Here is an 18105-nt window from a genome sequence, read left to right on the forward strand (position 1 = left end):
AAATCGTTGAGTAAGTGATGAACAGCAGACACTAACCTTTTATTCTGCTCTCAGGCGGTGGTTAACCCTGACATCGCAGCCAGGAAGAAACACAAAAACAAGATCGAGGCCTGACTACAAAGCCAAGAGACAGAGGAACTCACTCAAGGACTTGGCTATGGTGAAATGATATTATCCATTTTCTAGCAAGGATGGATGAGAAGACCAGGCAACCATATCCTGCTTAATGCAGGAGCTGACAGTCACCTCTGTATGAATTCTCAGTCAAGGATTTGAGAAGTCCAAGATTGCCTAAGGGGTTTACACACAAACACAACTTTTTCAATTAAATACTATATTGTGCTGCTTTCGTTGAACAATCTTATTGGAAAAGTATCAGTGGTCCTGTTGAACATTACAATAATGCTTCTTGGGTGGGAGATAAATAATTTGACCACAAAGGTATTCAGTCTGAAATCCGTGTTACTGAGGGTCATTTTCACTGTACAAGCTCAAATATGCAATAAAAGTTGTAGCATACAAATTAAGCAGTTAGTGTCCAACAACTGACATTAAAGTTTGAGCATTCCAATGAAAAGGCCTAAACTAACAACCTCAAACTTTATTTACACGCCCAACAGAAGTTGAATGAAAAAAAAATAATTCAGTATGAGTAGTACAATAAAAAACAGCACCAGCTGCAGTAACGTTGCTCAGGTCCTCTTCCTTGAAGGGGCCAGTCAGTTCTTTGCCCCGGTGCTTACAGATCAGAAGGAACTGGAAGGGTTCACCAAAAATGGCAGAAGATACTATATAATCTATGTGTGCCATACATCCAATTGGAGGTCTAATGTGGAGCCATCACCACATTACTTGGTCCTCTTCAGATCTGCAAACACCACAGGGCTATGGGCGGTAAGTGTTTTGGGACAAGGTAATATACTATATTGCAGCCTCTCTATTCCAGGCTGGAAGGCATGGAGGGGCTAGGCATGGTGAAGGCTTCAGGGATAGGGCGGGGCTGTGTTCAGCAGGGCACAATGTTTTGGAACCTTCATATAGAAATGTATTGTGTAGAACCTGTGACATGTAGAGTAAGGATTCACGTCAGCTCTATTCATGACATTTCTATTTGCGTACTGAACGTGCCCCTGGAAGGAGTGCAGTCACTGGTCCTCCTGAGCGGTCCAATCAGGAAATATTTTATACAGGAGTATTTACAGAAAACAAGAGGTGTGGGCTGTCTTTACTGCCTGCTCTTCAGGGCTTCCACCAGCCTATGGAGAGAGAGAGAGAGCAAACATTGTTGAGTAATAGTACATCAACATGCAGATTACATGATTCCTCATCACTAAACTAAGGACCCTGGGACTAAACACCTCCCTCTGCAACTGGATCCTGGACTTCCTGACGGGCCGCCCCCAAGTGGTAAGGGTAGGTAACAACACATTCGCCACGCTGATCCTCAACACTGGGGCCCCTCAGGGGTGCGTGCTCAGTCCCCTCCTGTACTCCCTGTTCACTCATGACTGCATGGCCAGGCACAACTCCAACACCATTAAGTTTGCTGATGACACAACAGTGGTAGACCTGATCACCGACAAGACAGCCTATAGGGAGGTCAGAGACCTGACCATGTGATGCAAGGACAACAACCTCTCCCTCAACCTGATCAAGACAAAGGAGATGATCGTGAACTACAGGAAAAGGAGGACTGAGCATGCCCCCATTCTCATCGACGGGGCTTTAGTGGAGCAGGTTGAGAGCTTCAAGTTACTTGGTGTCCGCATCACGAACAAACTAACATGGTCCAAGCACACCAAGACAGTTGTGAAGAGGGCACGACAAAACCTATTCCCCCTCAGGAGACTGAAAAGATTTGGCATGGATCCTCAGATCCTCAAAAGGTTTTTACAGCTGCACCATCGCCTGGTACGGCAATTGCTCGGCCTCCGACCGCAAGGCACTACAGAGTAGTGCGTACGGCCCAGTACATCACTGGAGCCAAGCTTCCTGCCATGCAGGACCTATATACCAGGCGGTGTCAGAGGAAGGCCCTAAAAATTGTCAAAGACTCCAGCCACCCTAGTCATAGACTGTTCCTCTACTATCGCACGGCAAGCGGTACCAGAGCATCAAGTCTAGGTTCAAGAGGCTTCTAAAGAGGCTTCTAAACAGCTTCTACCCCCACGAGGACAGGACATGTCTCTTCTACATGTGATAAAATAACCTCTACTCTACCTCTTAATATGCTATGTGGTTATTATTTCACCCACAGTGAGTGGGACTCTGGTTAACCAACTGGAGATGACAGCGTGTTCTAGACCAGGAGAACTCAAATCGCTGATGTTAAATCCGGGTGTAGTAAATCGCTGTTGAAAAGAGCGCCTGCTACATGGCTATAATGTCAAGCAAACCCTCACCACTCCATGGCCTCGTCCAGGCCCGTGCCCTTGGTGGCGGAGGTCTTGAAGATCTGCCACTTCCTGTCTTTGAGGGCGGGGAGGCCCAGGGAGTTGGCCACCTCAGCCGGGGTCATGGACTGTTCCATGTCCTGCTTGTTTGCAAACACCACCAGGATGGCTTTCTTCAACTCCTCTTCCTGAAGAGACAAACACACACAACGTGAGAGAGAGAGTCATATGGAGAAAATACATTGAGCATTACTATTTGCCCAAAGTTGCTCTCCAGAGCACCTCAACCAACGGTCAGTATACCTGCCTCATACACAAATTGACACCGGCACTCTTATCAATGCAATGAATATAGGCCTATCCACACGACCTACCTCCAGCATGGTGACAAGCTCAGACTTAGAGATGCCCATCCTGTCTCGGTCACTGCTGTCCACCACGTAGATGACAGCATCTGTGTTGGAGTAATAACAACGCCAGTATGGCCTGGGAGAGAGATACAAGTGTTTGAAGGAGAGAGACGAAGGTTAGAGGGAGAACGAAGGGCAGAAACAAGTAGGCCAAACCCTCTAAATTGTAAAGAGGTATGGCACAATAATGAATGGAAAGTTGCGCTGTCTTGAGGAAGCGTCTGTCTACCTTTCACACTGAACAATGTCTATGTGTGTATACATAAACAGGAAACGCTTGTTGTGATATTCATAGAAATTACCTGATACTCGTCTGTCCACCAAGATCCCACACCTGGAACTTCAGGTTCTTGTACGTCACCGTCTCCACGTTGAAGCCGATCGCTGTACGACACAATGGCAGAGATTTAAAAACCTTGAGCACAAATGGCAAAGAAAGGAATGCACTTTAACCACCCCTCTATTTATGAGACTCATTCAACTCATTTTGGAGCACACTAATGGATTTTCCATGTATGCGCCTGGAACTAGGTAACAGATCTTGTGTGAACAGTCTTTCAAATTAGGAAAAAAGTTAATTACTTGGAATGGTGGTGACCACCTCTCCGACCTGCAGGCGGTACAGGATGGTAGTTTTACCAGCTCCGTCCAACCCCAGGATCAGGATCCTCATCTCTTTGGTACCAAACAGGCCAGAGAAGAGACTGGAAAACCACCCACCTAGAGCATATGGACATGAGATGGGTTACACAGACAATCCGTGCTAGTATAGCCCATTCATAGACGTTAACTACCTTTAGCGCCAATTGATGAAGGTATCTTCTTCCAGGCTGACTTTTGTTAAGAGCCCCGACGCTTGCTATAAGTGTTGACAGACAAGCATCGCATGTGGTATGGTTTTGGAAAGTCAAGCATCTTTCATATCGGCGAGAAATCACTTTCAAAACACAAAAAAAGGTTAAATTACTACACACCTTTATGGCCGTGTGGGAACACTAAACCTATATCGCCACATTACAGCGCTTGTTTACAGAAGGCAGGTAATTACACAGGTAATCTCAGTCTATCTAGCGCTCCGAACACCTGATTGTAACTGGGGTGAAAGTGTAGTACGTCAACTCGGTAAGTGTATCTTTATTTGAAAGGTTAGTTCTCGCTGATAAGAAAGGGCCATATGTTTAGAAAACCGTTTAGGAATGGACAATTGATGTTTTAACACGGTCAGAATTGTAGATCACACGGCTACCGCTACAGACCAAAATGGGGTCCCTGCTCATCTGCATGAACGTGCTTTCGGCATGAGGACTGCAGATGTGGCCAGGGCAATAAATTGCAATGTCCGTACTGTGAGACTCCCAAGACAGTGCTACAGGTAGACGGGACAGACAGCTGATCGTCCTCGCAGTGGCAGACCACGTGTAACAACACCTGCACAGGATCGATACATCCGAACATCACACCTGCGGGACAGGTACAGGATGGCAACAACAACTGCCCGAGTTACGCCAGGAACACACAATCCCTCCATCAGTGCTCAGACTGTCCGCAATAGGCCGAGAGAGGCTGTACTGAGGGCTTGTAGGCCTGTTGTAAGGCAGGTCATACCAGATATCACCGGCAACAATGTCGCCTATGGGCACAAACCCACCGTCGCTTGACCAGGCAAAAAGTGCTCTTCACTGACGAGTCTCAGTTTTGTCTCACCAGGGGTGACGGTCGGATTTGTGTTTATCGTTGAAGGAATGAGCGTTACCCTGGAGCGGGATCGATTTGAATGTGGAGGGTGCGTCACGGTCTGGGGCGGTGTGTCACAGCATCATCGGACTGAGCTTGTTGTCATTGAAGGAAATCTCAGCGCTGTGCGTTACAGGGAAGACATCCTCCCCCTCATGTGGTACCATTCCTGCAGGCTCATCCTGACATGATCCTCCAGTATGATAATGCCACCAGCCATACTGCTTGATCTGTGTATGATTTCCTGCAAGACAGGAATGTCAGTGTTCTGCCAAGGCCAGCGAAGAGCCCGGATCACAGTCCCATTGAGCACATCTGGGACCTGTTGGAACGGAGGGTGAGGACTAAGGCCATTTCCCCCAGAAATGTCAGGGAACTTGCAGGTGCCTTGGTGGAAGAGTGGGGTAACATCTCACAGCATGAATGATTTAATATGGTGCAATCCATGAGGAGGAGATGCACTGCAGTACTTAATGCAGCTGGTGGCCACACCAGATACTGACTTACTTTTGATTTTGACCCCCCCTCCCCCTTTGTTCAGGGACACATTATTCCATTTCGGTTAGTTACATGTCTGTGGAACTTGTTCAGTTTATGTCTGTTGTTGAATGTTGTTATGTTCATACAAATATTTACACGTTAAGTTTGCTGAAAATAAACGCAGTTGACAGTGAGAGGACGTTTCTTTTTTTGCTGAGTTTATATTGGCTAGCTAGTGTCTTGCTGGCTATATCCTGTTCTGTCTGTGCCATAAAGGTCCAGACCTATTGGTAGACGTGAAGTCAGCATACAGGGAGGCTACACAAGGTTACTATGATATACATACGTGTCACATTCCTGCATTTTAACTTTAAAAAACTAGCGGAATACATAACTAGCGATAGATAACCAGTGATTAACCTTTGTCAACTAATCAGGTTGAGATTTAACGCTAAGTTAGCTGGGCTACAAGTACTCAGCGTGTTGGCACATCGAGTTAACAGTACAGCTAGCTAGCGACTGTCAGTATTTACGAATCACGACCAGTTAGTGATTAGAATTGACTCAGACTCAATGGGATTTGATAGTTTGATCAACTTAATAACAGTGGCTGTCCGTGAGACGACAATAATGATTGCGTTTGCTACCTATTTATGTTACTTAGCAATTGACCCAATTGCATGGTTCGTAGCGGGAGCTGGCAGAATAGCTCGCGCATTCCCAGTATCGTTTTCAAAAGATATTAAAAAGATATATTTTAAAAACGTACCCATTCTGAAGACACTAAACCCTTGATCAACAGTGTTGTAGATCTCGACACGGCACCGCTTCCCTAGTTGATGGAATTCAGTGACGTGTCGCAGGAACACGTCATTAATGGAAAATCCGGTTTCATTGTCAGTACATTCAACAACGGACATGTATTTTGAAATGTTAAATAGTTCAAACACAATTGCATGAAACTATAAATATTATTTGTTTTATAGCAAATTGTCCCCTTAGTATTTAGTTGCAAGTTCCGATTAAAAAAAATACTAAATTGAATGTGCGTTGATTAGGAACTAGAGACCTACAATGAGCTGTATTCAAGATGACAACGTTTCAAAACGTTTTTTCTTGTAGAAACACCTCCAAATAGCACGTATAATACTGTGGATTCTTGAACGCACGCCAAAAGAACGAAATAATAATTTATGTACACTCTTTTTATACCTAAGTGGATGTGCATCTTTAGATGGCCCTGTGCAAAAGGAGCAGGCTATCATACACAAAGTAGACAGCTTGTGTTTCAACGGAATCAATCAATTTAACATTTGCAATTGTGAGTATGGATTTATTTCAACCAACGCGTAGCTAATACATTACGAATGGCCTCCGCTCGGTGTCTGTACACGATTCTGTTCTCCTGCATCCCTTCGTCACAGAGTCAAGCCGGGGGTCGCTGACAGCTGAGCCGCAATGGTGGAGAAGTCCGACCGGGCACCGCTACTGGACTGGGAGGAGGTTCCTCCCGCAGAGAAACCTGTTCCCACACCAGAACAGGAGAAGGACGTCAAGGGACCGAGCCCTGCCAACAATCGGGCGTTGGGATGCACTGCGCCGGGGATAGGGTGGAGCACCAGTCCGGGGGGTCCTGGGTCTTTCACATCAGCAGTCTCTAGCATAGACACATCCCTCTCATCCAGGAGCACGGTCCCCACCCCTGCGGAATGGGATGCTCAGTGTCTTGACAAGGATGACCATACCCCGGCCCCAGGACAAGGAGAGGTGCCGCACGATATCATGGTGAAATGGGAGGAAAAGGATCCGATCGTGGCCGTGTTTGTGGTGACATTTGATACAAGATCAGGTGAGTCGAGGACCTCGGATCTTTTTTCGTGCTGTGCTGCTGCCTAGAGAATGGTCACACCTGCATGGTCACACTCGTATATCAATATGTAACATCTATAGGCCTATAGCATCCATGCATGTAATAATTATTTATATTGTTCATTATAGGCCTACTGGTTATTGTTTGCAGAAATTGCATCAGAGAACTTGGGATGGATTCATTTGAACTAGGCCAGAGAATTGATGACCCCAACCATGGGATGCAATGGTCATAATGTGTGTATTCACCTACGCCTTGAGGATGCTCTTGAACACAAAGACCTCTGTATTCTTACTCAGGAACCCCAAAGTCACAGGGGATGTGTGAATTCTCTATGACCACACCCTAACGGCATCCCCTGTCATTCACCTCGGAATATCGGAGAGAGATAAGCCATAGTAGACTAGATATACACATCTATTGATAATGTCTGACCACCGGCTTTACAACCAATGAGTTGTTATGTACGTATTCTTGAGACTGTCTGGGACTATACATTCTTAATGAGTGAGTAGGAGAGAGAGGGAATCAGCCTGTGGATTTCACTGCAGATTGAATGACTTTAATCAACGAGGGCATTGACTTCATTTGGTAATGACGGCTTATTCCAAATAGTTTGAGGCCTATGGTTGGTTGGTTGATCTACATGCAGATTTGCACAGATTTCCACCCCATTTTAGGACAGTTGTTGTGGTAACCATAGCTACAGTATTGCCTAATTTCACTCCCCTTTATGTGTGTGTTTACTGTTTAGGTAACATGTTAGAGTGGTGTCTGCCAGGGGACATGAACCTGGAGGGAGTAGAGTTCAAGGCTATGGCCAGCGGCTCCCACAGAGTCTCCAGCGACTTCATGCAAGTACACCCGGCCGCATCTCAATCATATTAACTGGATTCCTTTATTTTGAACCTATCCCGAGTGCATCTCAATAGTATAAAGTGGCATCCTTTCGCTGTATGGATGCACCTCAGTAGTCTAATAGGCTGCCTGTCCTCGTCTCCTTCATTTAAACTCATTTGAAATCACAGGAACAGCCATGACAATAGGGAATGCTACCGGTGTCCTGTTCTCCTCTGCCGTGTTCTTTCATAGCAAAGCTGATGAAGGAAAGCACACAAGTGAAGGCGAGGAGGAGTTTTTAGATTAAACATTTAGATGCACCCCCTGTGCCTCCTTGGCAGGACAGCAAAACGTTATATCTGATGGTCAGCAGAAACAACAGCCAAATGTCAGGGCAGTATGTTCCCTTGGCTTGACTCATGGTCCTCTCTCTGGCCCCCCACAGATACTTCCGTAAGGGTGGGTACTTTGGCCTGGCGTGCTTTGCCAACATGGTGGTGGAGAGTGTGGTGGAGAGGGGGGCAAGAATGAAGTCTGTGGGTATCCTGTCAACCTCTTACACCCTGCTGTACCGATACATGAGCTTCCTGGAACACCAAGTCAGGTAGAACCCGTTGAAGTTATGTTATCTGTCGATAATATCCTCTCTGTTTTTTGCTCTCTGTCTTTATCTCGCTCTTTCTCTTTTTTTTGGTCGCTGTTTTTCACACATGCTCTTTCCCCATCACTCTCTCTATTTCTATCACTGGATCTCTCTTTCACCCACCCTCTACCCTCTCTCCCCCTCTCCCAATCTTTCTCTGGATCTCTCTTTCACCCACCCTCTACCCTCTCTCCCCCTCTCCCAATCTTTCTCTGGATCTCTCTTTCACCCACCCTCTACCCTCTCTCCCCCTCTCCCAATCTTTCACTGGATCTCTCTTTCACCCACCCTCTACCCTCTCTCCCCCTCTCCCAATCTTTCTCTGGATCTCTCTTTCACCCACCCTCTACCCTCTCTCCCCCTCTCCCAATCTTTCTCTGGATCTCTCTTTCACCCACCCTCTACCCTCTCTCCCCCTCTCCCAATCTTTCTCTGGATCTCTCTTTCACCCACCCTCTACCCTCTCTCCCCCTCTCCCAATCTTTCTCTGGATCTCTCTTTCACCCACCCTCTACCCTCTCTCCCCCTCTCCCAATCTTTCTCTGGATCTCTCTTTCACCCACCCTCTACCCTCTCTCCCCCTCTCCCAATCTTTCTCTGGATCTCTCTTTCACCCACCCTCTACCCTCTCTCCCCCTCTCCCAATCTTTCTCTGGATCTCTCTTTCACCCACCCTCTACCCTCTCTCCCCCTCTCCCAATCTTTCTCTGGATCTCTCTTTCACCCACCCTCTACCCTCTCTCCCCCTCTCCCAATCTTTCTCTGGATCTCTCTTTCACCCACCCTCTACCCTCTCTCCCCCTCTCCCAATCTTTCTCTGGATCTCTCTTTCACCCACCCTCTACCCTCTCTCCCCCTCTCCCAATCTTTCTCTGGATCTCTCTTTCTCTGTTTCTTGTGCTCTATATCCCCCATGCTCTCTTTCACTCTCTCTCACTTTCTCTCACTCTCTGTATCCTCTCTCATGTCAGTCTCTCTCTTTCTTTCTCCCCAAGTCACAGTCGTCTCCCTGGGTATTTATAATTATCTCATGCATTAAACATGGTGTGTGAGAGTCAAGGGGTGTCAGATATCCTGCTCAACAAGACAGGCTCAGTCTGAAAGTGGCACCCTATTCCCTATATAGTGCACTACATTTGACCAGAGTCAAAAGTTGTGCTGGCAACCTCTGGTCAAAAGTAGTGTACTAATAGGGAATAGGGTGCCAATTTCAGACTCAGTCTATTTTGTACACAAACATACTGTCGAGTAAAAAAATACACTTTCTATTTTTCTCTCTTCCTCGCGCTTCCTCTTTTTAGGCTCCCATGAGAGTAAATGTGATTCCTGTTGATCTGTTCTATTGCATAGTTATCACATGTTATGGTTAAACATTTGCATTTTTGTAGCTGCTTACAGAAGTATATGAGTTCCCTTAAAGCCTATGTAAACCCCATTGTTGGGATCCAATAAGGCGGTATACCGTAATAAAAGTAATAAATCATCTTAAATCTGCAACTTTTGGGGCGACCTGACCGGGGATAGATTTTTAGGAAACCCTGGTTTACATGGTACAATGATTCTCTACACTATACTTGCTCGTTTTGTCACATAAACTGAAATTAGGCTAACTATTAGAATTGTATCAACCAGGAAATGGTAGAGTGATTTCAGCGTAGTGCATCTTTAATATTATAGAAGGATGTGTAATAAAAATTGAAATAAAAAGCAACATTTTAATTTGCAGTATGTAAACTTAACATGATGAACAGGAATTACATTTACTCACACTAATAAACCAAGCCTCTGGAAAATACCCACCTGCTAGGTCAACCAGCATGAGAGTAAAAATAACCAATTGATGGTTAAATTAACCCATGTTTGGGTAATCCCAATTTGTTGGGCTATACATGTAACCCAATTGGCTGGGTCAAAATAACCCAACATATGTTCTGTCCATTATTTTACATTACATCACCTGATATCTCAAAGTGCTGTACAGAAACCCAGCCTAAAACCCCAAACAGCAAGCAATGCAGATGTAGAAGCACATGGCTAGGAAAAACTCCCTAGAAAGGCCAGAACCTAGGAAGAAACCTAGAGTGGAACCAGGCTATGAGGGGTGGCCAGTCCTTTTCTGGCTGTGCCGGGTGGAGATTATAACAGAACATGGCCAAAATGTTCAAATGTTCATAGATGACCAGCAGGGTCAAATAATAATAATCACACTGGATGTCGAGGGTGCAGCAAGTCAGCACCTCAGGAGTAAATGTCAGTTGGCTTTTCATAGCCGATCATTAAGAGTATCTCTACCACTCCTGCTGTCAGGAGGTCAGGGCTAGCCGCAGGCAGAACAGTTAAAACTGGAGCAGAGAGAGAGAGAGAGAGAGAGAGAGAACTGCAGCATAAATACTGGATAGAAAGGAGGGGTCGGGAGACCCCCGGACAGGGCTAAACAGGCAGGATATAACCCCCACCCACTTTGCCAAAGCGCAGCCCCCACACCACTAGAGGGATATCTTCAACCACCTTCACACTCCTGGGCCAGACTACAGTCAATCGTAGGACCTACTGAAGAGTCTTCAATAAAGAATTAAATGTTGAGACCGAGTCTGCGTCTCTCACATGGGTAGGCAGACCATTCCATAAAAATGGAGCTCTATAGGAGAAAGCCCTGCCTCCAGCTGTTTGTTTAGAAATTCTAGGGACAGTTAGGAGGCCTGCGTCTTGTGACCGCAGCGTATGTGTAGGTAGGTATGTACGGCAGGACCAAATCGGAAAGATAGGTAGGAGCAAGCCCATGTAATGCTTTGTAGGTTAGCAGTAAAACCATGAAATCAGCCCTTGCCTTAACAGGAAGCCAAGCCCATCACTTTTTAGTGTGAGTAGCATGCTCATCTGTTGTTTCAAGGACACTACTGTTGCATTGATAGGCCAGGATGGATCCTGACATGAGGTCTACTCTGCATGCATAACTCACATTTTCAGTTGTCAATGTTATACACACAGATTGAAATTTAGATGTCAACCCTTAGTAGAGTTGAAGAGAGAATGCTGAATGCTGAGAACCCTACTCCCAATCCTAATTTATCATTAGGGGGGATGGGAACAACTGTTCCTGTATCAGTGTTTAGGAGCAACTTCTACCTACGCTGTTATTATAGCGTGACAAGGAGAGACCCCATTACGGTAATCTACCTCCAGACTCCTAAACAGACCCATTCCCTGACAGATACACAATGGCTTTACATTAGATAGCTATAAATTAGCCCAAATCTTATGTTACCACTGGTTTGGTTAATCTTTGGTTAAAATAGACCATATTTTGGAATTAACCCTTCAGAGGTGATATTAGAACCCCCTGATGTGAATCTCTATCCCAGTCTCGTTCTTTCGTTCTGCCTGTCTTTTCCTGTCCATCTCAGGCCCTTGCTCGAATATAAGGACCTGCATGCATTCTGCTTACATTGCCTCTATGACTTTCAATTTGTGTGTGTGCGTACGTGTGTGTGTGTGTGTCTGATCCAGGCTCCAGTTGAAAACTCCTGGCCAGTACTCTCCCCTGGAGGCGTTCTTTGAGGATAAGAGATCAGTGCTGCCCCCCGATGGGGAGAGTGTGGTTACTGCATGTCCTGGCAGTGCCTGGGGAGCAGCAATCAACCACTGCATGCACCCTGAGATGAAGGTTAGAGGTTGTGGTTTACTATTACGGGAATATGAAATGGTTTTTCAGGTGGTAGGGTTCTGTGTGTGTGTCATTGTCCTGCTAGTATTGATGGTGATGATGATGACAGTAGCTCTCCTCCCTCCAGATCACCCACCCAGCTGGCTGCATGTCTCAGTTCATCCAGTTCTTTGGGGAGCAGATCATGGTCCTGTGGAAGTTAGCTCTGCTGAGGAGACGAATCCTCATCTTCTCTCCTCCACCTGTGGGCGTGGTCTGTTATAGAGGTGAGGGGGAGCACTAACGCATGCACGTGCACAGACACACTGACACGGATGCAGACACAGACACACACACGGACACGGATGCAAGCACAGACACAGACATACACAGTAACTTCTCAGTTGCGTTTGTTTTCTTCATGCTCAAAAGAACACAATGCTACTCACCTATGTACTTTTAAACATACACTTTTATATACATATCATTAAATTTCTCTATTTCCTGTCCTCCCTAGTGTACTGCTGCTGTTGCCTGGCCAACGTGTCCATCCCGGGGGTGGGCGTGGCCGTGCCAGAGTTCCGCCCCTTCTTCTATGTCAACGTGGCAGACATCGATACCCTGGATACGGAACTGTCCTACGTAGCGTGTGAGTGTCTGGAGTCAGGGAATAGGGCATTTTCATAGTCTTAAACTTCCCCTTTAATTCATCTACACTGATCTGAAAACTGAAGATGGCTGAAAGCAATATGGTGGATGCATTGTAGGGTTTTGTTATCACTTCTACAACCAGTCTATTTCTTTCACATCTATGCGAGACTGAGCGGAATACACTTGAGTCTTTTTACCCTCATTACAATAAACCTGAGGGGCTTGTGTGTGTAGGCACCACAGAGAAGATCTTTGAGGAGAAGCGGGACCTGTACGACGTCTATGTGGATAACCAGAATGTGAGGACGACCAGAGAGAGTCTGAAGCCTTTACTGCGGCTCAACACTGCAGACCGAGAGAAGTACCGCAGACTCACTGAACAGAGGTACATTACAGTCTGCAAAACAACCCGAGGGGGAGAATGTTGTTAATGTTATCTTCTTGTAGTCGATACAGAGGATATAAGTGATGATAATAATGACAGCATTGTGTTTCCAGGCAGATGCTGTTATATTCTCAGGAGGAGAATGGAGACTGTGTGTCCAGTGAAGAGGACCACTTCATTCTGTGAGTGTATTACACCAGGACCCAGTCTACAACTGGCGTTATAAAGAACCCTTCAAATTTGAATTATTATTATTATTATTTATTTTTTTAAATTTAAGCTGTTTATTTCTACATATAAACTAAATACAAATGTCCATGAAAACATTGTAAAAAATTATTTTTTAAGTATTTCTTATTTTTAAAGTTACTTTTCCTTACCGTTGTAGGTTTTTCCTGGAGCAGAATAACCGCATCTTCCAGACGCTCAGTGAGGTGGCAGGGAGCCCTGAGCCCATCCTAACCCAGGAGAGTGTGAGGGCCATGGGGCTAGACCCTCACGGAGACAGGCTCTTCCTGCTCCACCTGCTGGAGACATATGGCTATGACAGCCTCCTGGTCACCGATCACCCTTGCTGCAGCTGAGGCCTGGGTGGCACACTGACTGACATACAGGGTCCTACACACTCAGACACACAGACTCAATACAGACAGTCTGGACTATGAGAGGTCAGAATACTTTGGCAAGGCTGAGACCAGAGCCTGTATTCATAAAGCGTCTCAGTAGTGCTGATCTCAGATCTGTTTAGTCTTTTAGAGCTCATTGAATAAGACAGGGGGGACCTGATCCTAGATCAGCATTCCTACTCCGATGCTTTATGAATATGGGAGACCCTCAGGCCCCAAAAAAATGAATGGAGAGAGCCACTGAACAAGAAAAGACTAATGGAGTTTGGTTCTTGGTACTGTCCTATGACATTCATGGATGCTTAGTCTGGACTGTTAACCATCGCCTTCCTGCCTGTCAATAAAATGTACAGTACCGAGGAATGTCATTCACGTCTATCCCCAACCCTCTTTTTCTGGAGGAGTGGAGCCAACCACAAACATCCTGGAACTCTGGAGATTCTGTGCCTATGAGCAGGAACTTACCAAGGAAGTCATGCTTAGGTTTCCTTATGTTTTCAAATGGGGAGTTAAATCTAAAGTCTGTGGTCATGTCCTCAAACCGAGGGAGGATTTGTCACTTCTCTTAATAGGACGTCTATGTTTTTTGAGAGAAGAAATCACCAAGCTTTTTGTCTGTAAATAGAAAGGGATCTGTAGAATGTGTTTAATTATAAAATGATCCCATTAAGTCACTGCTAAGCCCAGAACCTCTGTGGTCAGCATTGTATAGAAATGGCCATCAACATAATAATTTGGTTTCTGGTGAAAGAGGGGTCTGGACTCACCAGCACACTTTTTTATGATGTCCAACATAGAATTGTAACAACTTTATATGACTTTAAAAATGTACCTTTAAATCACTGCTGTTTGACCAAGAGGTTTTGGGCTCAAATCTAAACGTATGCTTTTGTGTGTTTCCGCAGTTCTCTATGTCAAATACACAAAGAGTGAAAAATGTGAATGAGCTGCTGGCTCAATGGTTAAATCCCATCCTTGACACCAAGAGGTTGTAAGTTCAAACCTAATTTCCTATACTATCGTGTACGTTTCAGCAACTCAATGTCAAACATACAAAGAGTATGGTATAAAATGTAATGAAGGTGGTGGTGCAATGGTTGAATTACTGCCTTGAGACCAAGAGGTTCTAGCTTTAAACCTCGTCTACTTAGCTTTTGTGTACATTTCCGCAACTTTAATTGTCAAACATACAAAGAAGTGTAAACAATGTGATGGTGGTGTAGTGGTTCTATCTCTACCTCAACGCTTAGAGGTTGTGGGTTCAAAACAAAAAAAATCTGCTTTTGTGTGTGTTTCCGCAACTCTCGATGTCAAACATACGAAGGGAATGGTAAAAACGACTGTCTCCATTTCTGTTGAGGTTTAAATTGTTTTGGGTTTGCGCCTCTGCAATTGTGACTGGCAGAAATACAAAGAAAAGCATATCTACAGTAATGGACCAGTGGAGGCTGGTGAGGGGAGGACGGCTCATAATAATGGATGTATTGATTCCATTTATTCTGCTCCAGCCATTACCACAAGCCCATCCTCCCCAATTAAGGTTCCACCAACCTCCTGTGATGGAGACACTTTACATCAATGTTGGTAAACTGTGAATGACTGAGGGTGGCAGGTAGCCTAGCGGTTATGAGCGTTGGACCAGTAACCGAATGGTCGCTGGTTTGAAGCCCAATACCGAATAAGTGAAAAATCTGTCAATGCCCTTGAGCAAGGCACTTAACCCTAATTGCTCCTGTAAATCGCTCTGAATAAGAGTGTCTGCTAAATTACAAAAAAACATTGAAATAAAAATGTAAACAAAATAATTGTCTGGCTTTTATTTTTTTACGATGCTCTTTATTGATTCATCCGAACTGTTCACATCAGAAATCATTACATAATTGACAGTGCTCCCTTCACATAGGGAAGAGCAGGAAGCCACTGAAGGTGTAGTTATTAGAATTATCAAAGAGCCTCCTGCCTGAGGGGAGACGCATGTAGATCACATCACCCTCGTCCAGCTCTAGAGTCAATGCATTAGACCTGTACTGAAGATCTCCATGGGTACCATATTAGTTATTTAACAGAACTCTCTTGTAATTGTGGTAAAGATATACACACATGAATGTGATGTGAGGTAATCCATGGCAGTGAATCTGATGTAGTAGACTCCTCTCACTGGTGCTGTGAAGATACCTGCATCAGAGGAGGGAGGGATCAGCCCTGTTAATACCTGGTTCTAACATGCAGTCTTTGTCCTGACGTTGTCCACATTCTGATTGTGCCCACATTCTAAATGACGCAGTGTGATGTGATCAGATGTTAAAAGTGTAAAAAAGACAAGATGAGGGCGCATGTTAACAGCAGGTATAAACACCTTCTCGGTGCAGCACTTCTGACTGGAAAACAATACTCCTTTTCTGTATCGGTTTTACCTGCGTTCTCTCTCTTCAGCTCCTCTCACTGACACTCCGCCTGGCTTCCAAAGCTGTGATTACAGGAAAGGACTCATTAGTAAACGTAACATTTGTTAAACCTACCTTAAGTATAATGTTGTTTTTTACTAAGTTTGATTACCTGTGTTGCCACACAATGGATGTCACAATGGCCTCCAGGGCTAAAATGATATGAAAGGAAACACATGCGAAACAGTTGTTGGCCAAATGACTTGAAACTGCATTCTCTCTCTTTAGCTCTACTTCCTCCTCACTGGCTTTCAGTATGGCACTTATGGCTGCAATTATGGTCAGAAATTCTCAAAATCTTTTGGGGCTCTATTCAATCCGTGTCGCAGAAGTTCAGCGTTACAGCGAGACTGAAAAGCAACGTTCTCGCGTTAGCAAAGACTGCATTCTGTCCATTTATCTACACACATACAAAACATAGTTAGGCACTGCAGGAGAAATGTAACATGTTTGTGATGTAACAGGAGAAAAATAATGTCAAGGATACTGATAAAGTTAAAAAAAACGTATACAATGACATTCTAGACGATTCTGTGCTTCCAACTTTCTAGCAACAGTTTGGGGAGGGCCCTTTCCTATTTTCAGCATGACAATGCCCCTGTGTACAAAGCAAGGTATATTTAGGAATGGTTTGTCGAGATTGGTGTGGAAGAACTTGACTGGCCTGCACAGAGCCCTGACCTCAACCCCATTGAACACCTTTGGGATATATTGGAACGCTGACTGCGAGCCAGGTCTTATCGCCCAACGTCAGTGTCCGACCAAACTAATGCTCGTGTAGCTGAATGGAAACAAGTACTCGCAGAAATGTTCCAACATCTAGTGGAAAGCCTTCCCAGAAGGGTGGAGGCTATTATAGCAGCAAAATGGGGGACCAACTCCATATTAAACACCCATGATTTGGAATGAGATGTTCAACAAGCAGGTGTCCACATACTTTTGGTCATGTAGTGTATTTAGTGGAAGGTCTCCATCTCCATAAAATGTGTAGACTTAAAAGTTTTCCATAGGAATATATTTACTTAAAGACATGCTCCTGTACTTCGGTGAAAGTATTTTCTAAACCTCCCACTTTGGGCTGAATGTGTTCATACATGCATAATCTATGAGAATAATTACTTTATTACATCAATTAGCTACGAAATCCCTAGATTGAAAGCAACTTTTCTTGAAGCTGTGCTGCACCACTTCCCTACATTTCCCTCCACGTGGGCCAGCCTCCTGTCAATTCGAGTTCTAGCCAATGAGCTTCAGCCTTTCGTATCTGAGCAAGAGCTAGCAAGAGGCCTGCCCAGCGTTATCCAATGTTGTTGCAGGGCGGACCCAACGGCTCAGTGGCCACAGCAGAGAACGGTTGCAGCCTATTATTATAAGCCGGCGGGACACCGGTCTATGGCCCCTTACATCATTGGGCGAAAGCGGGGAGAGAGGAGCACCCTTCTCAAATGGAACAGTAATCTGCGCCGCTCTGTCATTTTGTCAACAAGGCAGCAAGGTGCATCTTCCAGAAAAATCTCTCTTTTCCATAAACTAAAATGTTAGAATAAAAAAAAAAATGTCTAATTGGGAAGACAGATAAAAGCCTTTTTATCAAAAGCAATCCCTTTTGCATGGGAAAACACAGAATCCTAGTAATTACATACATACACGTCAGTTTTGTTTTGAGCAGACTTCGCAGTGGGCTTTGAAATGGGCACCTGGTTCAAACCCAGGATGCAGCCTGGTTCCAAATCGAAGGCAATCAACTTCCAGCTGATGCAAAACACGCCTACACTTGCGGGATTAATCGAGAGAGCAATGACGTGATCCACATATCTGCATGTAGTACGCAATTTTCAGGGACCATTGTTGGGTTGTGAGTGCTACTTTCAGAACTACTGTGGAAAAAAGTATACAAAAGTATAGGAGAATCTCTTTAATAACACATACTGCTAGCATAAGAAACTTAGCTGATAAGTTTCCAACTTTAATTTTCTAGTTCAAATG

At 44.9% G+C, this 18105-nt stretch overlaps 2 protein-coding genes and 1 long non-coding RNA gene across 3 annotated transcripts; 1 reads left to right on the forward strand and 2 right to left on the reverse strand.

Annotated features, from left to right (window-relative positions):
• Window positions 1–444: 444 nt before the first annotated feature.
• LOC109864304 (ADP-ribosylation factor-like protein 1) lies at window positions 445–5908 on the reverse strand. The gene is made up of 6 exons (XM_020452016.2): window positions 5787–5908; window positions 3386–3523; window positions 3106–3187; window positions 2768–2879; window positions 2403–2581; window positions 445–1256 (listed from the first exon to the last, which is right to left on the reverse strand). Exons 1-6 carry the CDS (start codon window positions 5788–5790, stop codon window positions 1226–1228), a joined length of 546 nt encoding a protein of 181 aa, XP_020307605.1. The 5' UTR covers window positions 5791–5908; the 3' UTR covers window positions 445–1225.
• On the forward strand, window positions 5288–14035 carry LOC109864303 (DENN domain-containing protein 11-like). The gene is made up of 11 exons (XM_020452015.2): window positions 5288–5344; window positions 6235–6338; window positions 6442–6866; window positions 7642–7741; window positions 8173–8331; window positions 11878–12034; window positions 12162–12300; window positions 12531–12662; window positions 12899–13049; window positions 13163–13231; window positions 13438–14035. Exons 3-11 carry the CDS (start codon window positions 6476–6478, stop codon window positions 13631–13633), a joined length of 1494 nt encoding a protein of 497 aa, XP_020307604.1. The 5' UTR covers window positions 5288–5344; window positions 6235–6338; window positions 6442–6475; the 3' UTR covers window positions 13634–14035.
• Window positions 14036–15440: 1405 nt separating this feature from the next.
• LOC109864305 (uncharacterized) lies at window positions 15441–17946 on the reverse strand. The gene is made up of 4 exons (XR_002251428.2): window positions 17767–17946; window positions 16232–16271; window positions 16090–16142; window positions 15441–15850 (listed from the first exon to the last, which is right to left on the reverse strand). It is a non-coding gene; the product is annotated as an uncharacterized LOC109864305 (long non-coding RNA).
• Window positions 17947–18105: the final 159 nt, after the last annotated feature.

Source organism: Oncorhynchus kisutch, linkage group LG19, assembly GCF_002021735.2.
Source record: "Oncorhynchus kisutch isolate 150728-3 linkage group LG19, Okis_V2, whole genome shotgun sequence".
Classification (NCBI taxonomy): domain Eukaryota; kingdom Metazoa; phylum Chordata; class Actinopteri; order Salmoniformes; family Salmonidae; genus Oncorhynchus; species Oncorhynchus kisutch.

Coding starts and splice junctions, on each gene's coding strand:
- LOC109864304 (XM_020452016.2), bottom strand. Junction 2,880..3,105: donor GGTGGACAGACGAGTATCAG/GTAATTTCTATG, acceptor TCTCTCTCCCAG/GCCATACTGGCGTTGTTATT. Junction 1,257..2,402: donor CTGGACGAGGCCATGGAGTG/GTGAGGGTTTGC, acceptor CTCTCTCCATAG/GCTGGTGGAAGCCCTGAAGA.
- LOC109864303 (XM_020452015.2), top strand. CDS start 6,476: ATGGTGGAGAAGTCCGACCGGGCACCGCTACTGGACTGGGAGGAGGTT. Junction 6,867..7,641: donor GACATTTGATACAAGATCAG/GTGAGTCGAGGA, acceptor TTTACTGTTTAG/GTAACATGTTAGAGTGGTGT. Junction 13,232..13,437: donor GAAGAGGACCACTTCATTCT/GTGAGTGTATTA, acceptor TTACCGTTGTAG/GTTTTTCCTGGAGCAGAATA.